General features: G+C 34.1%; 1 protein-coding gene across 1 annotated transcript in view; it reads left to right on the top strand.

Moving 5' to 3' along the window:
• The window catches only part of ATRNL1 (attractin like 1), a 548298-nt gene that overhangs the window by 231739 nt on the left and 289467 nt on the right, over positions 1-27092 (top strand). The window contains exon 26 of the mRNA XM_006920939.3: positions 12337-12415. Coding sequence (XP_006921001.2) covers positions 12337-12415 — 79 coding nt within the window. The remainder of the gene's footprint in view (positions 1-12336; positions 12416-27092) is intronic.

Genomic DNA, 27092 nt, shown 5'->3' with positions numbered 1-27092 from the left:
ATTAGAAAACGAAATTATTTTTAAAATAAACACCTCTTTTTGGTATGTAAAATAGAAAAATAAGTCTGTGCAAATTTGAAAAGTCCGAATTGCTTATTTTAAAAGAAGATAAGGCTGGTAAATTAAAAGGAGATATAGTAGGGATCATTACCCCTGCACCTTTTAGATTTTTAATGGCGGTACTGATTGATTTTTACTATCCCACTGGGATGACATAATGTTTTTGATTTTCCATCTTGACCAGATGGAGGGTAGTGACAGAGGTTGCTTGGTCTTTCCCACTATGATAGGTCTTACCACAAGGCCAGGGACACAAGGTAGAGGTTAATCTAATTAACTCGAACATAAACTCTAATTATACACTTGAGAACTAGGTAAATTATCACTAGGTGGGTCCATAGACACAGTTGGCCCACTGAGAGTCAGAATTTTGCCAGAATTTGTTATCTGGCCCCTGAAGACACAAGGGGCCATGATGACATTTTAGTCCTTGAGTATCTGTGGCATCTCTAACCCCATGTCTAATGATAATCAAAATATCTATTTATTCCTCTTGCACTGTATATATACCGATGTATATACCTAAATGTACACAGGTTGCTTTGTGTAGGACTCATACAAAAGTCCCTTTCGAAATCATTTTTATACACTCTTCAAGATGTTTCAAGATGTCCCTTCTTCTATGGACCCAGCCACCTGTTCAGTCAGTGGGTTCTAGATTTGTCAATTAGCTCATCTGGGAACTGAGTAGAGCGTCACGATTGTCTGTTGGGGCAACCTCCTGTCCCTTCGTTCTTACCTAAAATAAAACTAAATATTAAGTAGCACCACTGTTTGCTGCCCACCTACTTTGCCCTTCAGAATACCTTGCGCATTTAATCATCTCCACAGCTGTTTGTGGGCCAACCCCTCGGCTGCTTCTCCAGTCTTGCTGATTGTTATGGCCGTTGGGGACCCTGCATTCTGTCAGTTTAAGCTCTGACACCTGGCCTCTTACTCTGAGATTCCATCACTTCACACCTAGCCCTGCGACTGCCTCTCCTGTTGTCAGCCCTGGTCTGCAGAAGAAAGCCACCACTGAACTTCTTAGGGAAGCTGGTACCCCTCTCATCAGCATATTCCTAATGGCTCCGTGAACGATACGTCCCATGGGACATAATCTTCTGGCAGTTCTTTGGGCCTAACATGATACATCCATTCCAGCACTTTCCCTTCTATCAGCTTCTTTATTTTTTTCTCTTTCATCTGCTAGGGCAACTGTGGCATTTCCATTTCACTTTGCATTGGCCATTTCTTTCTCCAGGCTATAGGAGTCACTCCGGGAACAGGTTTATTCCACCCCCTGGAGTGCTCATTAGGGTATTACATCTCTTGTGATCCTGAGAATATGCATCAAAAATTCATGAACTCTTGCTTATCAGTCTATATTCCATCCCCCTTGATCAAAAACCACCACAACTCAATTCCTGTCATACACTCCAGCTCTTGCCAGCACATGCTAGCTAATTCTTGCAGTTTTCAAGTTTGTAATTTTTCCCTTTCTTATCAAGCCAATATGTATTATGCTGTCGTTAAACGCTAGTGATCAGTCTGGCAACCAAGAGAGGAGGTGGTGGCGGCTTGTCAGGGGAGCATCTGTCGTCTCTATTACTAGAGAAGGGAGTTGTAGAGTAACATCCTCAGCATCCATCTAAATATTCCATTCTAGATACTCCCATTCTATATTTCAAGGGCTCCAGTTTTTCCAACCGTGGACCTTGTCTTTGCATAAGACAGCTTCTTTGGTTGCGCGTTCTGTCATCTCTGGAGCTCTGCAAATCTAAATCATATCATCAGCCTGCTGCTGATCCATAGCGGCTCTTCTGCTGTCAGAGATAAGGGACTCATTTAAAGCTGTAAAAAAGACCCTCTAGCCTGATGTGTAGCCAGTAATGTTTGCTAATGGCTTTCAATCTCTCATTATCCCTCTATGGGAATTAATAGAACAGAGCAGTAATCAGCCAACTCCCTAATGAAGGCATTTTCTCCATGTCACCACTGGCGAAATCTTTAGAAATGGAAGCCTTCTTTCAGGGACTGTCTTTGTCCCACCTACCAAGGTGGTGGTGTTCTTTTAGCCTGCCCAGTAATGAGTGAGCCAGTTCCAAATCCCCATTTTATCTCCTGATTAACCAGGCCACAAGCCCTCAGAGAGGCAGACACCAAGAAGGGACTAGACATTTAATAAATGTGTAAGGAGAAACTGCTGTGAGGGAAAGGTCAGGGAGAAGGCGACAGATCCTTCAGACCACAATGTCGAGCTGACATTTGTGTCATTGACTGAGCACGGCACTTGGGAAGTGTGGCCTCAGGATGAACACGGTGATGGCTTTCAGAGTGCAGTAGCTGGAGCCATTGATAAATTATGCTCTCTGTAGTCAGAGATCAGAGAGGCACATTTTAATGGCACAATAGGTTTGTCTGTTGCTTAAAGGTTTGGTCGATCTGACCTATAAAACCATATGAATTTGGTATCGTTTTTAAATTTGTTTTTGTATGATTCGATTCTTTGTGGGTGGCTTTTTCAGTTTCTGAATAAATCTTAATATTTCTGTTTCCCCACATTTTCTGTTTTTCTTGATAGAATTTAGAGTTGATAATTTTCCACTGTATCTTAGTTTTCAAATTTATTGACATATTTTCCAATATTAATATTCTAGAATTTATATAAGGATTATGCCTCCATTTTCATTGTGAATTTTGCCTATTCCTCCACTCTGTTTTTTCTTGATAAGCCGTGCAAGAGCTTTGAGAGTATTGGGAGTCCTTTCAAAAACCAGTATTCATGGCCCCTCGCCATTGTTTTATTGTTTTCTGATTCGTTATTTCTGCTTTTATTCCTTCTACTTTTTTGGGCTAACTCTGTTTATTATTATTCCAGCTTTTTGATTTGAAAGTGTAATCAAGCTCATTAATTTCTAGTTGTATGTCTCCAATACATGCATTTAGGGCTACCTGATTTTTAGTGTTCTGCCTCAGCTGTACTCCATGGACCTTATTATACAGCATTTTTATTGCCCTGCAGTTTTAAAATACTTTAATTTCTATTGCGATTTTCAAATGAATTATTTTGAGTTTATTTTTGAATTTCTGAATATGTGGGATTTTTTTCAATGCGTCCTTTTTATTGATTTCTTTTCAGTCAGTGAAAGACCTTTATGACGCTTTGATATTTTTTATATTATTTTCTGTTGTCAAATATATGATCAATATTTGTAAATAATCCACCTACTAGGTAAGAATGGTTTTTTTGTGTGTGTGATCATTGGATTCAGGATTTTATAGATGCCTGTTAGATGAAACTTGTTATTTTTTTCCTATATGTTCCTTTTTAATTTTCACATTCCATGTATCTGTTATTGAGATTTATTAATGTGTCACTTCATTCTTCATGTATTTGTCAACCTTGCCTTAATATTTTGTTTTTAGACACAAACAAGTTAGATTTATTAAGTTTTTATTATGAATTGCTGTTTTTACCTTGAATTTTTTACTGTGGTAAAATACACATAGCATAGAATATGCCATTTTAACCATTTTTAAGTGAACAGTTCAGTGATATTAACTACAGTCATATTACTGCATAAAATCAGCACTGTCCATCTCCAGAACTGTTTTCATCTTGCAAAACAGAAACTCTATACTTATTAAACAATAAGTCCCCGTCTCGCTTCCTCCAGACCCTGACCACCACCATTCTGCTTTCTGTGCCTGTGATTTTGACTAAGTACCTCAGATAAATGATGGGTGCAGAGTGGGCATGTATAATGGTGTACGATATAGGTCCTGGAACTGCTGCATTCATTTTTATTCCTGAGGGAAACAAGCCTGAGACTAAGGTTGATGCACAGCAGTGTATGTAGTTCAGAGAATCAGAGGCAAATGTGGCTGGGACTCTGGTCACACCAAACCTGGAAGTCCTTCTTCCTTCGGACTTTGGGAGTGTCTTAGCCCACTTGGGCTGCCATAGCAAAATACCACAGACTGAGTGGCTTTAACAACAGGATTTTTTGAATCTCACAGTGCTGGAGGCTGGAAAGTCTGGTTTGTGGTGAAAACTCTGCTTCTGTCTTGCAGAAGACTATGTGTTCACTTGACTTTTCCTTGGTGCAGGTGCATGGAGAGAGTGCATAAGCTCTCTGGCGTCTCTTTTTATGAGGACACTAATTGTATTGGCTCAGGGCTCCCCCTTATGACTTTATTTAATTTTAATGACATCCTAAAGTCCCTATCTCTAAATACAATCATATACGAACTCTGGCTTCAACATATGAATTTTGGAGGAACACGCTTTTTAACATTCTGCCTTTGGCTCTCCATAATAATGTTCTTATTGCATGTAAAATACATTTATTCCATCCTAACAATCCCAAATGGCTTAACTCATTCCAGTGTCATCTCTTAAGATTTGGAGTCCAAAGTCTCATCTACATATCATCTGAATCAGAAGCGGGTGAAACTCAAGATATGTTTCATCCTGATGCAAAATCCCTATCCAGCAGTGAACCTGTAAAACCAGACAAGTTATGTGCTTCCAAAATACAATGGTGGGACAGGCATGGATAGATGTTCCCATTTCAAAAGGGAGAAATTTGAAGGATGAAAAAAAGGTCGATGGGTCTTAAGCAAGTCCCCAACCCAAGGCAAATTCCATCAGCTCTTAAGACTGGAGAATAATCCTCTTTGGATTAATGCTCTACCTCCAGGCCCACCGAGGTGCCAGCATCACTAACAGCTCTATGGAGCAGCCCTATTCCTTCAGTTTGGTGAGATGGACTTGACCCTGAAGCACTGGATGACAGCCTTGCCCCCAAAGCACTGGGCAGCAGCATCCTTATCCCCTCAACCAAAGAAGCCCCATCCTTTGAAACCAAGGAGAAACCAGCCTTGCCCCTCATGCCTGTGGTGGGAGTAGGAGCCCTAATGATCTCTGAATGGCTTTTGGGATGATTCTTCCCTTTTCTAGAAGGACAAAGCCTATTCCCAACTGAATACCTCTATGGCCCCATCCTGTTGAATCAAGAAGTACCATAGAATTTCTTCATTCTCTCCTGCTTTCTCTGTTCACTTTAGTTCAAACTGGCAAGTATTGGTGCTGGTATAATCCCATCTCTATTCCTTCTTCTGCTAAAATAGTGGATTAAATCAATGAGTCATACCCTCGATTATCAGATGGTTGTTCAGCCATACCCTTAGTGTTCTCTTCAGAACAAGCTTTCTCAGTTCAGTCAATATAGATAGACAGAATTTTCCAAAAATCCAAGTTCTGGTTCCTCTTTACTTAACAATTCCTTCTTCAATCCATCTTTCTCCTCTTGCACTTTACTATAAGCTTTAGGGGGGCCAAAGCCACCATTTAATGCCCTCCTTATAAATCTCTTATGCCAAATATCCAATTTTATGGCTTGCAAGTTCTACCTTCCACAAAACACTAGAACGCAATTCAGCCACGTTCTTTGCCAATATCCTGGTCCTCATTTCCATCTGAGAGCTCATCAGAGTGACCTTTAACTTTTATATGGGTATCAACATTCTGTTCATGATTATTTATATATTCTCTGAGAAGATAGAGGCTTTCTCTCCAGCTCTCCTTGTTTCTTTCTGAGCTCTTACCAGAATCTCCTTTTTAAGTCCATGTTTCTCTCAGTCTCTTCACATCAATCTAGGCTTTTTCTACCACGCATCTCAGAATTCATCCAGCCTTTACCCTTTACCCAGCTCCAAAGCTGCTTCCACATTTTTAGCTATTTGTTACAACAGCCCCCACTTCTTGGTACCAAAATCTGTCTGTCTGCTCATGCTGCTGACGAAATACTGAAGACTGGTGGATTAAACAATAGAAATTTATTACCTCACAATTCTGAGACTCGTAAGTCAGTCTAAGATCAAGATACCTTTAAATATAGGCTCCCTTCTTGGCTTGCGGGCGGCCAGCAACTTTTTCGCAGTGGATCACATGGCCTTTCCTGAGTGTGTGTTCCAGGAGAGGGAGAGAGAGAACAAGCTTTCTGGCTCTCTGATGTCTGTGTCTTCTTTATATTAACATTAACGCTGTTGGATCAGGGGGCCACCCTTGTGACCTATTTTAACCTTACTTACCTCCTGAATTCCCCATCTTCAAATATAGTCACCTTGGGTTTAGGGCTTCAGTATACAAATTGGGCCAACATGATTCAGTTCATAGCAGGGAGTATACAGTCCATTTAGTCCCAATGTTGTTTGTATCATTTCATGTTAGGTACTCAACGTTTGAAATCATCTTAACTTGTAGTACGTCCTAAAGTATAGTTAACTCTTGCTTAATAACCCTCAAAACATTTTGTACCAATATGTGTTGTGAACACGTTACCTCCTCACTTTCAACCACTAGGCTTTGTCAGTTTTTACCTTTGTCAATCTGATAACTGAAACAAGCAAATTCCGCGCCCCCCCCCCCCGCCCCGCCAATATACAGTTTTTATTGCGTTCTAAGTTATTGATTTATTTTCTTAACATTTTACTTGGTTAAAAAATTTCTTTTCAAGTATTAAAAGGTGTTTTTAAAACCTTTGAAAGATATTTTCTGCAATAGCAATGATTAGGAGGTAAATTACTTCTTAAAATAATACGTTTCTGTATTTCAACACAATTACCTAGTTTGTAACATTTTTAGGTGAAATGAAAGATTAATATGCCCAAGCCATCTCTTAAAATATGTGTGTAAGAACTGATTTTTATGATCAATTAACCTCAAATTGCTGTGAGATAGTGACAATATTATCTCTTTTTGCACTTGGCCAACTATGCAACCACCAGAGAATATTTCTTTGTCACTAGAAGCCTGCTTTAAATACAACTGTATAGCACACTTTGCTATTTTTATTGAATTCTCTTTAATTTTCCCTAAATGAGAATACCTAATGAGTTCCATGTTTTTTCACATTAAGAATCCTTCCCATAATGACCATTTTATGAAGGTTACTATCACATTATTGAAATATCTCTCCCTAAGTTCCTGTGCTTCCCTTTTTTATCCCTGTAGCTCATGTAGTTGCTATTTTATGTTTCTTTTCTTTCGTCCAATCTCTTCTGCGGGATTTTACTGAACTGTAATGAACCTTTCAGGTCTTCTGACACTATTAGACAGAATAATTTTTTTTGTAAAGAAAGCCCAATTGTCCCCCTGTTCCCAATATCTCTCCTAAGGAGCAATAAAAACTATTATATAATATAATAGAAAAAGATCTGAAATAAAGCAGTGAAACTTACCACATACCAGATTACGGGGTGGTACTGTTTGACATTGCTCTTAAGAACTTTGACATAAGAAATGTAGTAGGGAAAAGCTAACTGGAACAGATAAACCCATAAATATTTGTTATTTAATATAATGTTTTTTTCTTACCCAAGTAAAGTCCACTGGGCAGAAAAGAAGCAGTCAAAGGAACAGAGTGCTATTCAGGGTTCTGCTCTGTCAAAGAATTCAGATTGATGCAAATTCTGTCGTTCTTCGGGCTTCCAGGATTGTCACTGGGGACTGGGATTTTCTGTCAGTCACCAAAGGATGAGCGTAACTTTTCAACTTTGCTGGATAAATTTGCCAAGCATTTTTTGTTTGTATGTTTGTTTGCTTTTTAATGAAGCAAATGTCATTCCTAAACTGATTTTTGTTTTTATGTAAATATTTTAAAAAGAACTCTAACTTTTATTTGCAAGATAATTTATTAAAAACAGAACATTTATAAGAGTATTACCTCGATAAGGTTACTATCAAATTATTGAAATATCTCTCCCTAAGTTCCTGTGCTTCCCTTTTTTATCCCTGTAGCTCATGTAGTTGCTATTTTATGTTTCTTTTCTTTCGTCCAATCTCTTCTGCGGGATTTTACTGAACTGTAATGAACCTTTCAGGTCTTCTGACACTATTAGACAGAATAATTTTTTTGTAAAGAAAGCCCAATTGTCCCCCTGTTCCCAATATCTCTCCTAAGGAGCAATTAAAACTATTATATAATATAATACAAAAAGATCTGAAATAAAGCAGTGAAACTTACCACATACCAGATTACGGGGTGGTACTGTTTGACATTGCTCTTAAGAACTTTGACATAAGAAATGTAGTAGGGAAAAGCTAACTGGAACAGATAAACCCATAAATATTTGTTATTTAATATAATGTTTTTTTCTTACCCAAGTAAAGTCCACTGGGCAGAAAAGAAGCAGTCAAAGGAACAGAGTGCTATTCAGGGTTCTGCTCTGTCAAAGAATTCAGATTGATGCAAATTCTGTCGTTCTTCGGGCTTCCAGGATTGTCACTGGGGACTGGGATTTTCTGTCAGTCACCAAAGGATGAGCGTAACTTTTCAACTTTGCTGGATAAATTTGCCAAGCATTTTTTGTTTGTATGTTTGTTTGCTTTTTAATGAAGCAAATGTCATTCCTAAACTGATTTTTGTTTTTATGTAACTATTTTAAAAAGAACTCTAACTTTTATTTGCAAGATAATTTATTAAAAACAGAACATTTATAAGAGTATTACCTCGATATAAGGCTAATAATGCCAAATAAGGCATTCAGTGTCAGAAAATTATAAGATATTCAAATCAATTAAAGAACGATTCCTTTGGTTTAGAAAAAGTTTAATGACGAATTATTATATGCCTAAAAGTGAGATATATTCTATCGTAGTTTTAATATTTTTGGAAGTTATTAGAATATTATTAAATATTTTCTTAAATTTTATTTATTTTACCAGTTTATTTGTTGATATCATCATGAGCTCTAACCTAACATGAATTAAATAGAGAGAATTTGCTGCAAACTCCGAAAGCATATAATCTCCTCTTCTCAAGAAATTGAAATTATGAAAAAAGAAAATTTTTATACTGGATTTCTGCATCATTATAAAAATGGCACTCTTTACTTAAGTCATGAAATTTAGATCAGAACGAACGTAAGTTCCTCATGGAGAAATTCAGCAAGTCTTCGCCATCATAAATTGAATGTCTGTCAGTATAACAATCACGGTGTTAGCCTGGGTATAACAGGAGAAGTGTACACAGTATGGCAATAATTCAGACCAGAACAGGGCTTCTCAGCACTATTGGCATGTTGGTCTGGAAAAATCTTTGGGATGAGTGAAGTCTGGCCTGTGTATTCATGAACATTTACCTGCCTCCCGCTAGATGTCCACCAAGTGGTAACAACCACAAATGTCTCCAGACACTGCCAAACGTTCTCTGGAGGGTACAGCTCTCCTGGTTGAGAATTACTGAAGTAAAGGGAATCACGTCGGCTTCTTCAAGAAAGGAAGTTTTAGCCTGTGGAGGAAGGAATTGACTGACTTAGTGTAATGCACAAAACAGAAGCAGGTCTAATGGATGAACTAACAACAGCTTAATAGAAGGATGTTTTCATAGTTTGAACTAGCTAAAATTAGAGCGCGCTGACTTTTAAGGCAGCTTCTCAGCTACGGGTATTTAATTAGGGGCTGGATCCCTGTCAGAATTTTGCTGAGAATTTCTTTTCTGGGAGAGAGTTTGAACTGAATAATTTCTCAGATCCCCTTTAATGATAAGATGATCTCATTTTGGCAAGTCTACCAATAACAGGTTTGAAAATCATTCCAAACGAGGTCATAGTTGAAGCCACGAAAATAACCGAGCTCTCTCTTTGAGAAGATAGCAGCATGGTTATTGTGAACTGAGTTTTCAGGAATGTCCTCATTTAAAAGAGGGAATCAGGAACGCATGCTACCTTCATTGACCCCGTAATGTGTCAGGAAGGATAAAGGGACACCAAGAAAATAAAGTACTCAGAAGGAGTTTCTAAGACTGGATGGTTGGTATGTCAATTGAGAAGTGAAAGTCAGTGGCTTGAGAAAAGACCCACAGTGTACGGTGAGGAAAGTATCCCTTAAAGTGTTGAATATTATATAAATACTAATCATTATTAATGTTAACATGTTTATTAGTATGCAAGCCAGAGGCCACATTACAAGGAGTTAAATGACAAGATCACGAGGAAATGGACATGAATGTCATTCCACAGACCACATGCTCAGTAAACTAGAGGCAGCTACGGGGTTATCATTTTTATTTTTTAGGAGACTTGAGTACTTTGAAGATTTTAAATTAAGATGAAATAGAAAGTTAGTAAATATTAGGGGAAGAGATAATTATGTAAAAAACAAAATGTCACCTCAGTGATTGGAAAGGTTAGGGTCAAGCCTTTTTAAAATGTTTTTAATCCACTTCATTTGATACTGGAGGAAGGATTAGGGAATGGATTTGGAAATGTACCTGTTGTGAGGTAGTAGGTAAGCTCACTGCTCCCAGCAGATGGGGAGGAAAGAGTTTGAGGCTTAGGTAGCTGGATTTGAATTTTGGCATTACCACTTGCTCTCTGTGTGACTATAAGCAATTTACTTTGAACTCTGAGCATTGGATTCTTTTCTAAAATAAGATTAATATGTGCTATCTGAAATAATTTTTATAAAAGTAAATTTAATCATCAATGCAAAGTATCTAGCACAGTATCCGGAATGTGTTCAGCACTCAGTCGATAGACACTAGAATTGTCATTGTTATTATCATTGATGTATCTTTTAAGATTTTCAAGTGAAACGAGGAGAAAAACATGGATTAAGGCTTGACAAGAGTGGAAAGTGTCAAAACTTGTACTGCTTATTAGTGAATCGGTTGATGAGTAGACGGATTATCAACTAAGGATGAAGACTAGGGGCCCAGTTTGGCTCATTTCTGGTCTTTTCACAGCATAATCTCTGACCACAGAGCAAAGGAAGAGAAAATCGACATTCATACAGGGTTGAGATTAATTAATTAATTAATTAGATTCACATAAATCTGGTATTTTGAGATTTGTCAGTCTCAAATTACTGCTAACACAGCATCCTATGTTATAGCTTATTGTGTATTGTCCTAATATGTATAGTCCGCATGTATAGACATTGTAACTGGATCATTTCTTCTTTTAAACATTAGCATACACCAGGGTTTCTAAACTTCAGCACCACTGATATTTCGGACTGGGTGATTCTTTGTCGTTGCGGGCAGCCCTGTGCATTGCAGGATGTTGTGTGACTATAAGCAATTTACTTTGAACTCTGAGCATTGGATTCTTTTCTAAAATAAGATTAATATGTGCTATCTGAAATAATTTTTATAAAAGTAAATTTAATCATCAATGCAAAGTATCTAGCACAGTATCCGGAATGTGTTCAGCACTCAGTCGATAGACACTAGAATTGTCATTGTTATTATCATTGATGTATCTTTTAAGATTTTCAAGTGAAACGAGGAGAAAAACATGGATTAAGGCTTGACAAGAGTGGAAAGTGTCAAAACTTGTACTGCTTATTAGTGAATCGGTTGATGAGTAGACGGATTATCAACTAAGGATGAAGACTAGGGGCCCAGTTTGGCTCATTTCTGGTCTTTTCACAGCATAATCTCTGACCACAGAGCAAAGGAAGAGAAAATCAACATTCATACAGGGTTGAGATTAATTAATCAGATTCACATAAATCTGGTATTTTGAGATGTCAGTCTCAAATTACTGCTAACACAGCATCCTATGTTATAGCTTATTGCGTATTGTCCTAATATGTATAGTCCGCATGTATAGACATTGTAACTGGATCATTTCTTCTTTTAAACATTAGCATATACCAGGATTTCTAAACTTCAGCACCACTGATATTTCGGACTGGGTGATTCTTTGTCGTTGCGGGCAGCCCTGTGCATTGCAGGATGTTTAGGAGCATCCCCAACTCCACTCATAGACTCAAGTCGCAGCCCCATCCAGGTCGTGGTCATCAAAACTGTCTCCAGACATTGCCTCATTCACGCTGGGCGTGGAGGAAGGACAAAACCGGCTTCCGTGGAGAACCACGGGAATATTCTTATATCTAAAATAGTTGCTAATGAAGATAAAATGACTGAACGTGTGATATTTGCATTTATAAAGTTATAATATTTTATAGCTCAATAACAATTCTAAATAGATTTCTGTTGCTTCATTGGACCAGTAAGATTATACATTTACATTGCTTCTGATAGGAAATCTTACAGGCAGTCTGTAATATATAGCAGGGAATATAAATGAATTTTTCTACTTGTATACACTAATTTTACTTCAGAGCATTTTAAACACTAACTTATTCTTTTTTGCTTGAATCATTTACCAAGCCAAAATAATTACTTCTATATATTTTTAAATCCTCTTACATATTCTTTTATTATTTTGTTACATATATTAAATCTTTTAAGCAAGACTTATTTGTGTTTTATTTTTCAGTTGTTTTTTGTCCTTATTATTGGTGGCTGCTGTGGTGTGGAAGATCAAACAAACTTGCTGGGCTTCTCGTCGGAGAGAGGTATCAGTAATAGCATTTTCTCTTTGGGTTAAAGATTCCAGCAAACATATGGATCTCTATTACTTAGTTAATACGTTCCTTTCAAATACAGATTTTCAAATCAATTTTCATTATAAAGATTGAACAAATCAGTCAGGTATTTTTTAAGCTTCAGAACAAACTTTACCGTTGACATTTTAAGTCAGACGTGTAGAGGCATTGGTTAACTGCCTTTAAAAAAATAATGTTAGCATTTATAGTGAATTTAAATATTAATTCTGTTGAAAAATAATCTTCAATCTTTTTAATTTAGGTAATTAGTTATACCATAAAACCATAGTTTATTTTTAATGACTGCCTCTATTGCAATTTAAAAGAAAATTCTGAATGACAAAGACTTGTTTTGGTTTTTATCTCTCCTAGAATTATTATTTTTTTTTGGTAATCAAATCTTTTCCATTTCAAGATTATCTCCTAATCCAAATATGTTTGTAGTGTACCTCAATTTGATATAGTTCTATATCAGAATTAATCGTGTATGTTTCCTATAATCCTAAAATTGATAAAAATAGTAATACTCATAGAAAAATAATTGATGATATAAAAATATTAGATAAATATAGTTTCTTAACTTTGCATGTATTAGTTAATGTAAAGGAACAAAGAAATATAATAATCTGAGGAGCATAAGTGTATAGTGGATTTATTGTTCTGTACCTCACATAATAAAAAAGTTTCTGTTTTTATTAGTATTATATAATATTAGCATTAACACTGGTATTCTCTTATTAGTATGATTAGTATTCTATTTGCTATTGTACCTCCTACTATATTTTTGTATATATAATCTTGTACAACAATATAAAGCAACATTATAATTACTTACCATTTTTCCACATGGAAAAAGATTCTATTTAAAGATATTTAAATAGAAGTAATCCAGAATATTCTAAGTTATAGAATTAGTGAATGACCTGGGATCTTTTAATTATTCTTTTATTTTCAAACATCCATCAAAGCTCAGTGCCTGCCTATAATATATTTACAAACTTGACATCTTTTCCCACAGATAAATTATTCATTCTAATCTTCTCTGCCTCTCCGATTTCTATATATGGCCAGTGTAACATCGATGAGAATTGACTTGTTATGACCCTATGATAAAAGGTGATTTAGTTGAAAAGGACCTTATTAAATATAAATATGTAAACATTTCGCAAGAAGTAAAATTCTGTGTGGAGATAACCAATAGGGGTATATGTGTTAGACAGTCTGTTAAAGTGCAATTATAGATTTCCAAAGGGAAAAATAATTGGTAGACTGTGTGAATGAAGGCCTTCTGTAATGGAATAGGGCAAGTGATATTTATGTTTCCAATTAGAAAAGGGGTCAGGATCAATCAGGGATCCTAAGTTGCCACTTCATTATGACTAGCAATGATTATTTGGTTTCTAATGTCTGTAAAATGCAACTGTAAAAATGTGGCATTGTGAAAAGATCAGTGTACAACTAACTCTGACATAACTGGCTTCTGAATGTGGTAAGTAGTCTAAATGAATTGTTTTTTTCTCTAAAGAGAAAGGATTGTGCTATACGACTAAGACCCAGGTGGAGATTCCTAGACTCCAGCAAAGTTTATATGTAAAACTTAAAGTTTAGAAACAGTATTTGAGAAAACTAATGTGAAGTGTTCATTTACCTATAAAACTCACATTTACCTATAAAACTCACATTTACCTATAAAACTCACATTTCTCAAAATGACAAATTGCTTTTGGATAATATTATATCATCTCATTGTCATAATGTTGTTTATTGCACATTATTAGAAGCTCTAGGAAGCTGATATTACTTTCATTTAAAATAAAAATGTGAATTTATCTTTTGATCGAAAGTCAAGCTCTTTCCAAATATGTGTTGCACATGGAGAGAACAAAGGAGAAATAGAAAGGGAAAACTAGATTAGGGACCAGTGTCACTAGACCAGATCTACTCTGTGTCCTTGATATGTCCCCCCAATACAGTGCCTTTCTTCCCAAAACTCATTTAGGTGGTCATCGTAAAGAATATAATAATAATGTTTACATTTACTTTGCTACCTCTACTGAAATACAAAATCTGTGAAAACCTGTCCTGTTGAAAGGTCATGCCATATTACAATATAACATGTTAATATTGTGAGAAATTTCCTCAAATTTAATGTTATTAAATCGTTTAAATGCAAAATTCTAAGTGTATTAGACACCATTCATATGTGGATGCCCAAAGTAAAGTTGACATTGTTTAAATAACTACCAGAGATCTATTATTAGATAATAATTTTTATGTTATTAAAAAATTGTTATTTTGGTCTATTAAAAGACTTAACTACACTAATCGTGGTTTGTATGGTAATCCAATTATAATAGACTTTGTGTGAATGGAAGTCAAAATGTGTTTTTATCTGATCTTCTTTTTATTTAGTTTGAACTATCAGAGTAACTCTAATATTACCCCAAGGAAAAGATCTCAGTATTTTTTTTCCCAATGTGGACATTTTACTTTCTCCAAAACCTTAAGACACCAATTATTGTAAACCTTAGAGGAGCCTTGTGATGAACAGAAAGACAATTTATCTTTCACAAGAAATGAAAATTAAAGGATTTTTCTTTTTAGTATTTCTGTAATTTTGTTACAGGAATTGTCCTACTCGCTTTTATAAATATAAGGACTATTTTAAAATGAAAATAATCTTTAGACATTTTAAAATATATTGTGTTAATACAAGCAGGCATATCACTTTAAAAAAACTATTTGAAGCTTTGGCTTCTCAGAAACACAGAAGCTTTTTTTTTTTTTTTTGGTAGTATAATTTTAATATAAGAAGGCTATTATTAATGTTATGCCTTTTGAATAACACCCCTGAGAATTCAAGGGCTTTTAAAAACACAGAAATGCAACTACAAATGACTTCAGTATTAATATTGTTTCTTCATATAAGTCCTCCAAACTTATTTCTGTGATAATTCTATAAAGAATATGAATTTGGGGGCGGGGAGGGGCTGTGAGTGGATATTGATCAGGAGAAATATAATACACTAGAAGGATGTGTTCATTTTTATAGCTTGTACTTATAGAAGTATTGAAAACATTGTTTCAATGGCATGTTCAATTTTAGGTAGTTATTGCAGTATACAAACATTTGTTAGGGGCGAGTATATGTTAGAAGTATTTTGAAATATCATCATGCTTTATAATCTGCATTTTTAAACTGAAATTTGAGATTTTAATAGGTGTTATAACTTATCTGCACATTTCATAATCAGACAGCATAAAACATAGATTTGAATTTAGCATTATGAACTCGAAGTTTGAGTTAAAATTAATAAAACTAAAAATAATAAACTAAAAGTAAGCTTTTAATAGCTCTGAATAACAAACTTTTTTTTCTAGAGACAAGTACATTAATTCTTTCCTTGTATATCTCTTTTAAGGGCACAAAAACAGAGGAAATAATAATATCATTCAGTTATATTTTATTAATAAGGACGTCATGGATTAAACGAATTCTCATCTAAATATTATTAATACACTGCAGCAATGTTTTATAAAATTAGTTACTCTACCTTTTTACATACCCAACTGATTTAGAGTGAGGGGGTGACACAGAGTGAAGAGAGTAGTGAGAAATGTCATTTTGGGTGGAGAAATTAAAATTAATTAGGTAGTGTATGAAACTTCTTGTAGAATTTCTTAGTGTTTTAAGAATCTGTATTACATAATGTTCAAACATTTTAATATCTACATAAAGCTTTCCATGAAACGCATTCTTTTGTTAAAAAAGCAAGTTTTTTTAACCACTATAAATAGTTCACTCAAACAAATATCTGCCACTGAAATTAATGGCCTTACTGTGAACTTATTTTTGCTCATGACTGTCTCTTATTGAATTGCAAAATAAAATGATTACCATTGCTTTAATTTTTTTTGCACTTTATCCTATATAACTAAAAGTAACAGATGTTCAGCATGCCTATCTATATTATCATAATTTTAAAAATTAGCATAAGACTACTTAAAAATAATTTGAAATGAGAAATTAAATATGTATAGGAGCATAAGATTTGAAAGTTAACTGATTCTTGCTCGTAAACTTGTTCCCTGATATCTTATCTTATGTGTAGTGTTTCCATTTTGCTCAGTTCAACAAAGACATATTAACCTTTGCAATATTCCAGAAAGATTGGTCACTGCTGTGGATATAAAGAAAAAGACATGAACCTCGTTTTAAAGGAATGCATAGCTTTAAAACATTTTCAATAAGACACATACATGCATATGCGCACACACACACACACATATGTATATAGTTCTCAAAGGAGCACCTCAGTTTACTTTGTTGTATCATTTATAGGGAGAGATCTAGTATGTTAAAAAGTTTTCTGTAAATTGGATTAGTAATAGAAGTAAATGTGAGCTGTTTTGTAACTATACATAAAATTAATTTCTAGAAGTAAAACTTGGTAGAGTTGTTTTTATTATATATATGAAAACCACAAATTTTTATTTATTACATGTCATTATCTTAAATTTAGACCCAGGTACTTATCTAGATTAAGAAATGGCCAGGAATATTGATTTCCTCTCAATAAATTTAATCTGGTCAATTATAAAATATTATATATTTGATACACAAATAAATGTATCTGTATATGTATGTCCCCAATGTATATGTGTATGGATATGTTTTTATTCTAAAAAATATTCATCATTTATCTATAATTTGAATTTAACTGGGTGTCGCATGATTTTATTTGCTCAATCTGGCAACGCTATTTTAACACAAATTCCCTAGAGCTGAGGGGTGTGTTCCACCCCATAAAATCCACATGTGTGAGAGAGAGATGAAAGACTAATTTTCCAAAGTAAAATGTTGATTTGTTTTTAAAACTGGGCAAGCAAAAATAAAAGAATGGGTTTTCTAGGTATTCTTTGGGTAAAATTAAAAGAAAAACTCTTTGATGCAGCGATTGGATTTCTGGGAATATATCCTAAAGATATTATCTGTCTGTCTACTTTTTCAAAATATATTCATATAAAGATATTTATAGAGAGCTTTTTGTATATATCAGAATAATTCAGGTCATCCTTATAATGGGGTATGTAACAAAACTAAGAATGTAGTAGACAGGGATGTGTAAAATGAAACATTCCTTCATTCAACAAATGTTTATTGAACGACTACTATTGTTCCAAGCACAGTTTTCGATGAATACAGCAGTGAACAAATCAGACAAAAAACATGGCACTCACAAGATTACAGATTTTAAAGATATATTTTTTACTGGGTAATGCTTGGTATGGTTTTAGAATGTTTGTATTTGTATAAATAAGAAACACACACATGCATTATATTCATGGAAGTTTTAAAAGAAGTGCCAAGACTATCTCTGGTTTCTGGGGTTGGTATTTGGTAAAGAAGGATACTCATGTTATTTCATTGTTGTAACATAAATAAATAATTAAATTCAGGAAAGTAGAGGAACCATGACCTAACATTTTGGATTTGGGTATTTTATAGAAATAGTATTTAATTCGCACACTAGAACGTACATATTATTTCCCTTTTAGCTATGTAAGGAATTTGAGGAGAGTCGATCACATGCTCAAGCTTATAACTAATAAATGGAAGAGCTATACTTTTAAATTAAGTCTGTCAGATTCCAAAATACAAGCTCTCTGAACCATACAAAGAATATCAAAGATAGGCTGAGTTTCAAAATGTTTGATTCCCTAATTGACCGCTTGTAATATAACCTATAAAACTGTTTGTTGTAGTGGGAATATGCAATATTTCATCTAATATTGTGGCACAATCATTTATTATTTGATGTAACAGAAAGACAAAAGAGTATCAATTAAACTATGATACAATAGTTTCTTACCACTAAGAATATTTATTTTACACTTACTGCAAGGGCTTTTATAGAATTTTTTATATATATATAGCTTCTATTATATATCATTCACAGATACACATTGAAAGGAAAGTAGAAGCAAATAAATTGATTAAAGAATAACTAAAACTTGTTCACATTCATAGTTGAACTTTTCATAAGTTACTTTTGACTCAAGTTTCACATATGTTTGTTTCACATAGTATCATTAACTAGAATAATCAAGTTTGTGTCTGCAGGCAGTGACAACTATATCATAACTGCCATCTGGCCAGCAGTGATTGTACAGTTTTATTGATTGTAAGCACATCAGATTTCAGCGATATTAAAATGCGAAAATGAAATGTATCTTAGAATCAATAAATATGGCAGAGCCTACTTTATAAGGTTTTTAGTATACTAACTGAGTTAATGCATGGTAAGTGCCCACTCCACGGCCTTTTACTTACGAGGCTTCAACATCCGTTAGCTGCTATTGTTATTAATATGTAATATAAAGAATTATTAACATTACGTTATGCATTGATATTAGTAACAGCAACTTCTGTATACCTTGGATTCTTCTCCTCTTCCACATCAGCTCTGATACAGTGGTTCTCAACCCAGTAGGCCCTTAGAAGAACTTGTCAATCTTAAAAACATTTATATATTTATATTTATATATTTATATATTTCTGAGTGCCACTTCACTGTTCCACCCCCACCAGATCTATAAGTCCGAATTTCTTTGAGACTCAGCTTGATGTGTTTATTTTTAAAGGCGACAATTGATTCTAATGTGCATCATAGGCATTGAAACTCTGCTTTGGCTTCTGCTCTTAGAGAGGTGGAAAACCACTGCACGGTATTCAACAGAGGAATTAAGTGATTTGAGTTAAAAGGATCTGATTTTAAACTGATAATTCCGATGCTGTGTTGAGAATAGCCCATAGATAAATGACTGTGGACAGGAAGACAATTAAGGAAGTTACTACCATACCGGGTGAGAGATGTTGATGGCTCAGATTGAGATGGCAGTGGATTGGCAAGAAGTGATTGGATGATGGATACTTTTTTTTTTTTGAAGATAATAACAGGATTAGATGGATGGGGAGGTGTGAGAAAGAATTAAACCAAGAGTGACTTCAGGGTTTTGCCTGAGCAACTGTAGAGCTAAAGTTGCCATTAACTGAGATGGAGTTGATTGCAGGTAAAATTGCTTTAGGGAGAGTTCAATTTTTACATGTTATATTTGAGATATTTATTAGACATCCAGTTAGACAAGTCTAGGAATCAAGAGTTACTGTGCCACGAGGAAAGAGATAGGATCAAGAGAGAGAAGTTTGGGAGTCTCAGTATGTAGATGACACCTAAAGCCATGGGACTGGATGATGTTCCTGAGACAGGAGGAGAATTAAGCCCTCAGTCATTCAAATTATGTTATGGACTGAATTTTGTGTCCTCGCCCAAATTCATAGGTTGAGGCCCTAAACCTCGTTGGAGGTGAGGCCTTTGGGAAGTATTTACATGAAGTTGGTGCCATCATGATAGGATTAGTGCCCTTCTAGAAGAAAAATGGTAACAAGAGTGCTTTTTCTCGGCTAGGACACAAAGAAGAGGTCACGTGAGTGCTTGGGACGGTGGTGGCTGTCTGAAAGAGAGATGGCTCTCTATAAGAAGCAAATCTGCCAGCACCTTGAATTATGAGAAATAAATGTGTCTTGTTTCAGCCACTCAGTCTATTACGTTTTGTTATAGCAGCGTAAGCTAAGACATTTACTGGACAGCAGCAAGACGAGTTCCACAGACCTTTTCTACCGTAACTGACAAACAACCATAACCAGTGAAAGTTGTTTTTAAAATAATTCAACATCGATTTTAAATCTTTGGAATCTCTTCTAAGTGTATTTAGCTAACAAAGAAACATCTATTCAAGAAAATTTACTAAATCTCAGTAAAACAGACAAACAAAAGAAGTCTGTAGCATTTGAGCTATGATCTCCTTTCTTCCTGTCCCCACTCAGCTTAGTATGACCAGCATTTGTTATCCTCCATCCCACTGCTGCCCAGTTCTATATCACAGCGGTTCTATGCCAAGTAAAAGTGGCTGAGATCTGAGGCTCTCTTCTCCACTAAACCCGCTCTTGTAGAACAGAAGCTCTTGCCCAGGAACAGTAGGCTGAGAATATCAGGCCCCAATTGCCCTCATCACACGTTGCTCAAAGGGCAGAGATTTATGCGAGGAGAGACAGTCTGAAAACACAAGGAGGTACCATGTTTGTCTAGTACCTTCCTCATGAAATAGGTGAGTCATTTAAGAGAGGTAATGCACCTCTGTCCCACCATCAGCTCTGGAGTGGTGACTCTGAAATTTTGTGCAGGCGGAAAGGCTCGGTGTAAGAATAGAGAGTTCCAAGCTTTCTCTAAGTGAACTAATTTTATTTGGAACAAATTGCAGAGAAGTTCAACCCAATGGTTCTCTTGAAAAAAGATTATACATCATGACCAAGTAGGATTATCCTGGGAATGCAAGACTGGTTCATCTTATGAAAGTCAGTATCATACACAGACCAGTAGAATAAAGGATGTTATCTACATTAGAATCTCAATAGATGACAGAAAAAGCATTTGGCAGGTTCTAAAACCCTTTCATTATAAAAGCCCAACAAACTAGGAATGAATGGGAACTTCCTCAGCCTGATAAAGGGCATCAGTGAAAAACCCATAACTATGATCATACTGAAGGAATTCTTCTCCCTAGCTCAAGAACAAATCAAGGGAGCTCACTCTTTTCTAGTCAACATTGTACTAGGTGTTCTAGTCAAGGAAATTGGACAAGGGAATGAGATAAAAGCCATAGAGATTTGAAAGAAAGAAGTAAAATTATATATGTGGATGACATGTTTTGTATATAAAAATCCTCAGAAAACTGCTAAAAAATTATTAGAAGTAATAAATAATTTCAGTAAGGTTGCAAGACGTAAGATCAATATACGAAAGTAATTTCTATTTTATATATTAGCAGTGAACAATCTGAAAATAAAATTAAGAAAAGAAGGTGATTTAAAATAGCATCAGTATGCCTAGAATGCTTAGGAACACATTTAACAAAAAAAATATAAAACGTATGTTCTGAAAACTACAAAACATTGAAATTACAGAAGACCTAAATAAATTGAAAGATGTTCTTAGTTGATAGACCAGAAGATTTATGTTGTTAAGATGGCAACACTTCTCAAACTGACCTACAGATTTAACGTGATCCCTATACAAACACTAACTGGCTTCTTTGTAGAAATTGAGAGTAAATCTTAAAATTCATAAGAAAAATTCAAAGGACCCTGAATAGCCAAAGCAATCTTGAAAAAGAACAAGGCCAGAAGTTTCACTTCCTGAATTCAACTTACTACAAAGCTACGGTATTCAGATTGGTGTGCTACTGGCATAAGAGTGGATCAACAGAATAAAATTGGGAGTCTAGAGATAAACCCTTACACTTACAGTCAATTGATTTTTTACAAGGGTGCTAAGACAGTTAAATAAGGAAAAGCCTAATCTTTCAAGAAACGATGATGGGCGACTGCATAGCCATGTGCTAAGGAATTAAGTTGCACCCATACCTTCCACCGTCCACAAATATTAAGTCAAAGAGCATCAATACACATACATGTAAGAGAGAAACGAAAATCCTTAGAAGAAAACATAGGAATAAATTTTCCTGACCGAGTAAAGTCTTCTTAGATATGATACCAAAAGCATAAACCACAACAGGAAAAAATCGGTAAATTGGAATTTATCAAAATTAAAAACCTTTGTACTTCAAAGAACACCATCAAGAAAGTGAAAAGACAACCTAAAGAGTGAGAGAAAATGTTTGCAAATTATATATCTGATAAGAGACTTGTATCTAAACATATAAATAATTCTTACAACTCAGTAATAAAAATGACATGACAAAATAGATAAAATATTATTAATGGACATTTGTCAATATAAGATATATAAATGTCCAATAAACACATGAAAAGATGCCCAGCAACATTAGTCATTAGGGAAATAGAAATAAAAAACACAATGAAATAATTTTATACCCACCAGGATGCTTATTGTCAATAATAATATATGTTGTTATTCGCAAATAATTATCACCACTAGTCATCAGTATTCACCAATAAATATCACCAATTATCACCAATAATAAGTGATTATAATAAGTGCAGTGAAGATGTGGAGAAATTTATTTTCTCATACATTTTAACAGGGTGTGTAAAATGGTGCAACCACCTTGTAATACAGTCTGACAAAACCTCAAAAGCCAAAAGCTTCCTTAGGCCCAGAAATTCACACCTAGGTATACACTGAAGAGAAATGAAAACATAGGTCCTTGTAAAAACTTGTACACATGAATGGATTGCTCTCAAATCAAGCATGATATTTGTTCTTCCTTTTGTTGTTTGCATTTTGTTTTAATGTCTTTTTTAATAAGTGATACATCTGTGTTTCAAAGTTGAAAGTTTGCACCTCGTTCTCTAGTCACTTCTCTCTTCCCCAAGCCAATCAGTATTATCAGATTTTGTGTGTGTGTGAAGTTACTTTATGCATATACAAGTAAATGTGAACATACATTATTTTCCTCCATTACTTTGTAACATACTGTACTTCCTGTTAGGTAGATTTTAGCATTTAACTTGAACATTCTAATAAATTTTTACAATTATAAATTATGATCTTAAAGGTAATATTTCATATCTATTAATGAGTCAAATGTATAAGAATGTTTTTATGATATATCACATTTTGACCATTTGTTATATATTTTTCCTCTTTACTATTTATTCCTATAATGGAGTCATGCATTTAAAATATTCTTCCGAATAAATTTTTGTAAGAATTCCAGGATACTATTGTAGCTGTGTAATTCGGAGAAATAATTCTTAAAACCACACTCCACTGGAGTACCACTCAAAAACTCATGGCTCTTACTCAAGTTTATAATAATCATATAAGGAAAATTACTAAGGATTTCAGTGAGAAATTTAAGGCACAGCAAGCTAAATTATCATCTTAGAGTGTTAAAATATTGGCAAAGTGCTTTAGACTGTGTTGTAAAATCTTTGAATTATGATGAAAAAATGGAAAATAATGAATTTGGCTTCTGCTACTTTTCCTTCATGTAGATTTTTAAAAATTATTATATGTAAATAAGTAGTTCTAACGTTTCTGTAGGAAGACTATATAATTGTATAGTCATTATATCATGCAATTAGAAATCTGTACCATTTCACTGTGTTAAAGTATGTTACAGACTTATAGCACTCAGGCACTGGTCTTCCACATAGTGCACTTAGAGCAATATGTATTTACTGACCTTGGCCCTAATTTCTTGTTTAGGAAATTGACTTACAATGATTTTGAAACTCTTTAACTGCTAATAACTTAAATTATAATAACATCCAAATTTAAAATCTATACTTGGTCAGTATTTTCAAATATAATATATAACATTATAATTAAAAATCCAAATTCATCATTTATATTGAAAATTTTCCTTTTGGCTGTCTTTGTAGTTCTCTTTCAAATTTTTCTACTACTAAAAAAGTATGTTTTTTTTTTTCTTAAAAATGCTATTACTATAGAATAACTAATTTCAAAAAAATACAGGTTAGCAAGACCTATTTCTTTGAAGGCCTCTAACTAAAATTATTAACTTCTTATTGCTGTTTATACATCCCGAAGTATTGACATTGTGGATTCTAGTAGGGTTTCTAATTGGAACACTGTCTTTGACTTTCAAAAACCATGCGTAACTATTTAAACAATTCTATATAGGGCCCATAGTTTCCTAATCAAATGAGAGAATTACGGTATCTTTAGAAGCTGATTTTGTACTATATCACTGAATAAATATCTCAGATAGATGTGGACAAATTACTACTTTCAGAATAGTTATTTGCCTAACAGATGAGCTAACATGAATTAAGCAGTAAATCAGTTTTGCTTCCTTTAGATAATTAGCAATTTACATATGACCTTTAGCTATTCTTTTATCTTATGGTATTGATATAAGTTGCATAAAATTGTTTTCTATATAGAAAATGCTTTGAAATGCAAAATACAATTAAAATGCACTATTATTTTAGGATAGTTGTGTTTCTAAATGAGACTATTGAGACTATTATGAATATTTCAGGAGTCTGAGTAGAATGTGTAAGGAAGTTAAATTATAACCTTTATGGACTGCTATAGGTTATTTTATCAATCAGTTGAAACAAGTGAGACTGCCAAAGTACTTAGAGTACTGTATTTTTTTACATATATTGTATTTTTTTACATATATCGTATTTAGAAATAATGCTGTTATTATCGGATCATGCTGCCTGGCCTATTTCCTGTCAGGATCTGTTAAAAGGATAAGTTTGTAAGACACGCTATGGTAAAGAGGTCAGGCTGCTCGGGAATGCAGGTTCCCTGCCCAGGGGCTCTGACACTGATTCCTGGAGGCCGCCCTGGAAGTGAGGGCATCAACACATTTTTAACCAATTAATGGCACGCTAGTTGGTGAGCTGTACTTTCATAACTGGCAGCTGAAATCTGGTTTGGAGCAGACATGGTAAAGTGTACTTGTCTGTAAGCTGGGTCACGAAAACAACATACTTGTCAAAACCATTTTATTTGCTTAGCAACTACCTAATATTGGGTAAAAGATTGTTGCATTTCGTTTGAAAACTTTCAAAAATTCATAGACTTTTAAAGATTAATTGTAGAATCTCCTGGTGGCTGGAAACTTACGTGGCTAGGTGATTATTATTCAGAATTTTAATATCTCTAATCATAGTTTACTAATTTTAATATTTTATAAGTCCGAGTTAATGCTGTTTTAGACTGCTGTCCCTTTTTTCTTTAACATGTATTGTAAAGTGGATTATTGTATTTGAATAATTCTTTGAGATGTGTTGGGGTAATATTTTTTTCTAGATAAAAACATCTCATCTTGTTTCACAGATTAATTCAAAATTAGGATTTGCTTAATTAAATTTGTTTTCTATTTAATTTTGGTGGATCTATCTTATCAAGAAAAAATGTATTAAATAAAAGTATATATCAGATGAATTGTTCAGGGTTGCCATGCATGCCAACAACCCATTAAAATATCAGGAATTGTTAAGATTCATTTCACTTTGATGTCTCTGTTGACATCAAATAAAGTTTATTTTTAATTCAAAAGTATAATTATGTACTGATTCAAATTCTGTGTTAAGGTGTAATTTTAGATTAATGCAGGAACATATTTTTAAATTTTGTTAACATATTTGTTTTTGCATCTTTTAATTAGCAAATTACCTGCTCATTAGTGAACAACTAGGAGGTATTTTAATAACAGTTAAGTTTAATTAGGATGGTGAAAACCAAATAAATTCTCCAGGAAGTGCTTGCAAGGAGAATAATGCATAATAAGTAACAATCACAATGTCTGTGATTCCTTTTCATTTAACCTTTATAAAACCTTCATTGTCTAGCTACCTCATGAGTGAAATATTTGGTGGCATCTCGCAAACTGTCATCCTTTATCTAGTTGTTACTCTACTTAATATGCCTCATTATTATGTTTAGAATTACTTTTATTTTTCTTATGATAAATGTTTGCTGGATTTCAAATGAAGGTGACTTTGATGCTGAAAGCTGGCAGTTAACGATAACAGAGAATAACTTTTTGTGAGTGTGGGTACATAGAATCACATTTGGCAGAGGTTATTGTCATACATAGTAAGTGGCCAGCATACTTTGTGCAGGCTATTAAATCTTTGTGATATGTATTATTTCAGCTAGAGAAAAAAGGATATTACGATAAGGCCTTTTCTAAGACTGAAGTTCACAAGAAAGAGAACGGATTCTAATTACTTCATCTTCCTTTTATGCCAAAAATTTAATATTAAAAGTGAATTTAATTATCTGGGTACAGCAGCATTAAACAAAATAAAGCATATCGATTGAAGATAGGATATTTAATTACTAGTAATGTTCTAGCTTTTTGTTGTAATAAATATTTTAAATTTCAGCAATATCATTTTGGTGTCAATAGTTTCAATTATTATTGACGATAAAGACATATTAATTATGTCTAAAGGAACTGGATGTTACCTTAAATTTCTTTGCCAAAATTTAGATCCTAAATATCAAGCAAATTCCCAATGTTTGACCAAAACATAGATTTTATCTTAGCAAGAATATTATAGGCCATTTTTTATGTGTTGCACATATAACGACAATATAAATTCTAAATGGGATTGCTGGCTTAATGTTAATCACATTTAAAATTTTTATAGCTTTTACCAGAAAGTACAGTTTTACCACTGTATTTTCCCACCAACCACATGAAGAGTATGTTGTAAGACTTTGGGTTTTTGCCAGTTGATAAGTGAGAAATGGTATTTCTGAGTGGTTCTAAATTTTACTTAAGTAAAAAGAATATTTTCCTCTGTTTAAGGGCCATTTATCTCCCTGCAAACTGTTCATGTTCTTATTCCATTTTTCTGTTTGATTGTTGTTGCTGTTTTTAAATTTATTTTTCAATTATAGTTGACATGCAATATTAATATTAGCTTCAGCTGTACAACATTGTGATTCGACATTTATAAAATTTAAGAAGTGATAACCTTGATAACTCTAATACCCATCTGATACCATACATAGTTATAAAATTATTGACTATATTCCCTGTGCTGTACTTTACATCCTCATGGCTATTTTTATAACTGGCAATTCGTACTTTTTAATTCCTTTAA

The sequence above is a fragment of the Pteropus alecto genome, unplaced genomic scaffold, assembly GCF_000325575.1.
Source record: "Pteropus alecto unplaced genomic scaffold, ASM32557v1 scaffold177, whole genome shotgun sequence".
NCBI classification, from domain to species: Eukaryota; Metazoa; Chordata; class Mammalia; order Chiroptera; family Pteropodidae; genus Pteropus; species Pteropus alecto.
This window is presented reverse-complemented; position numbering and strand designations above follow the sequence as displayed.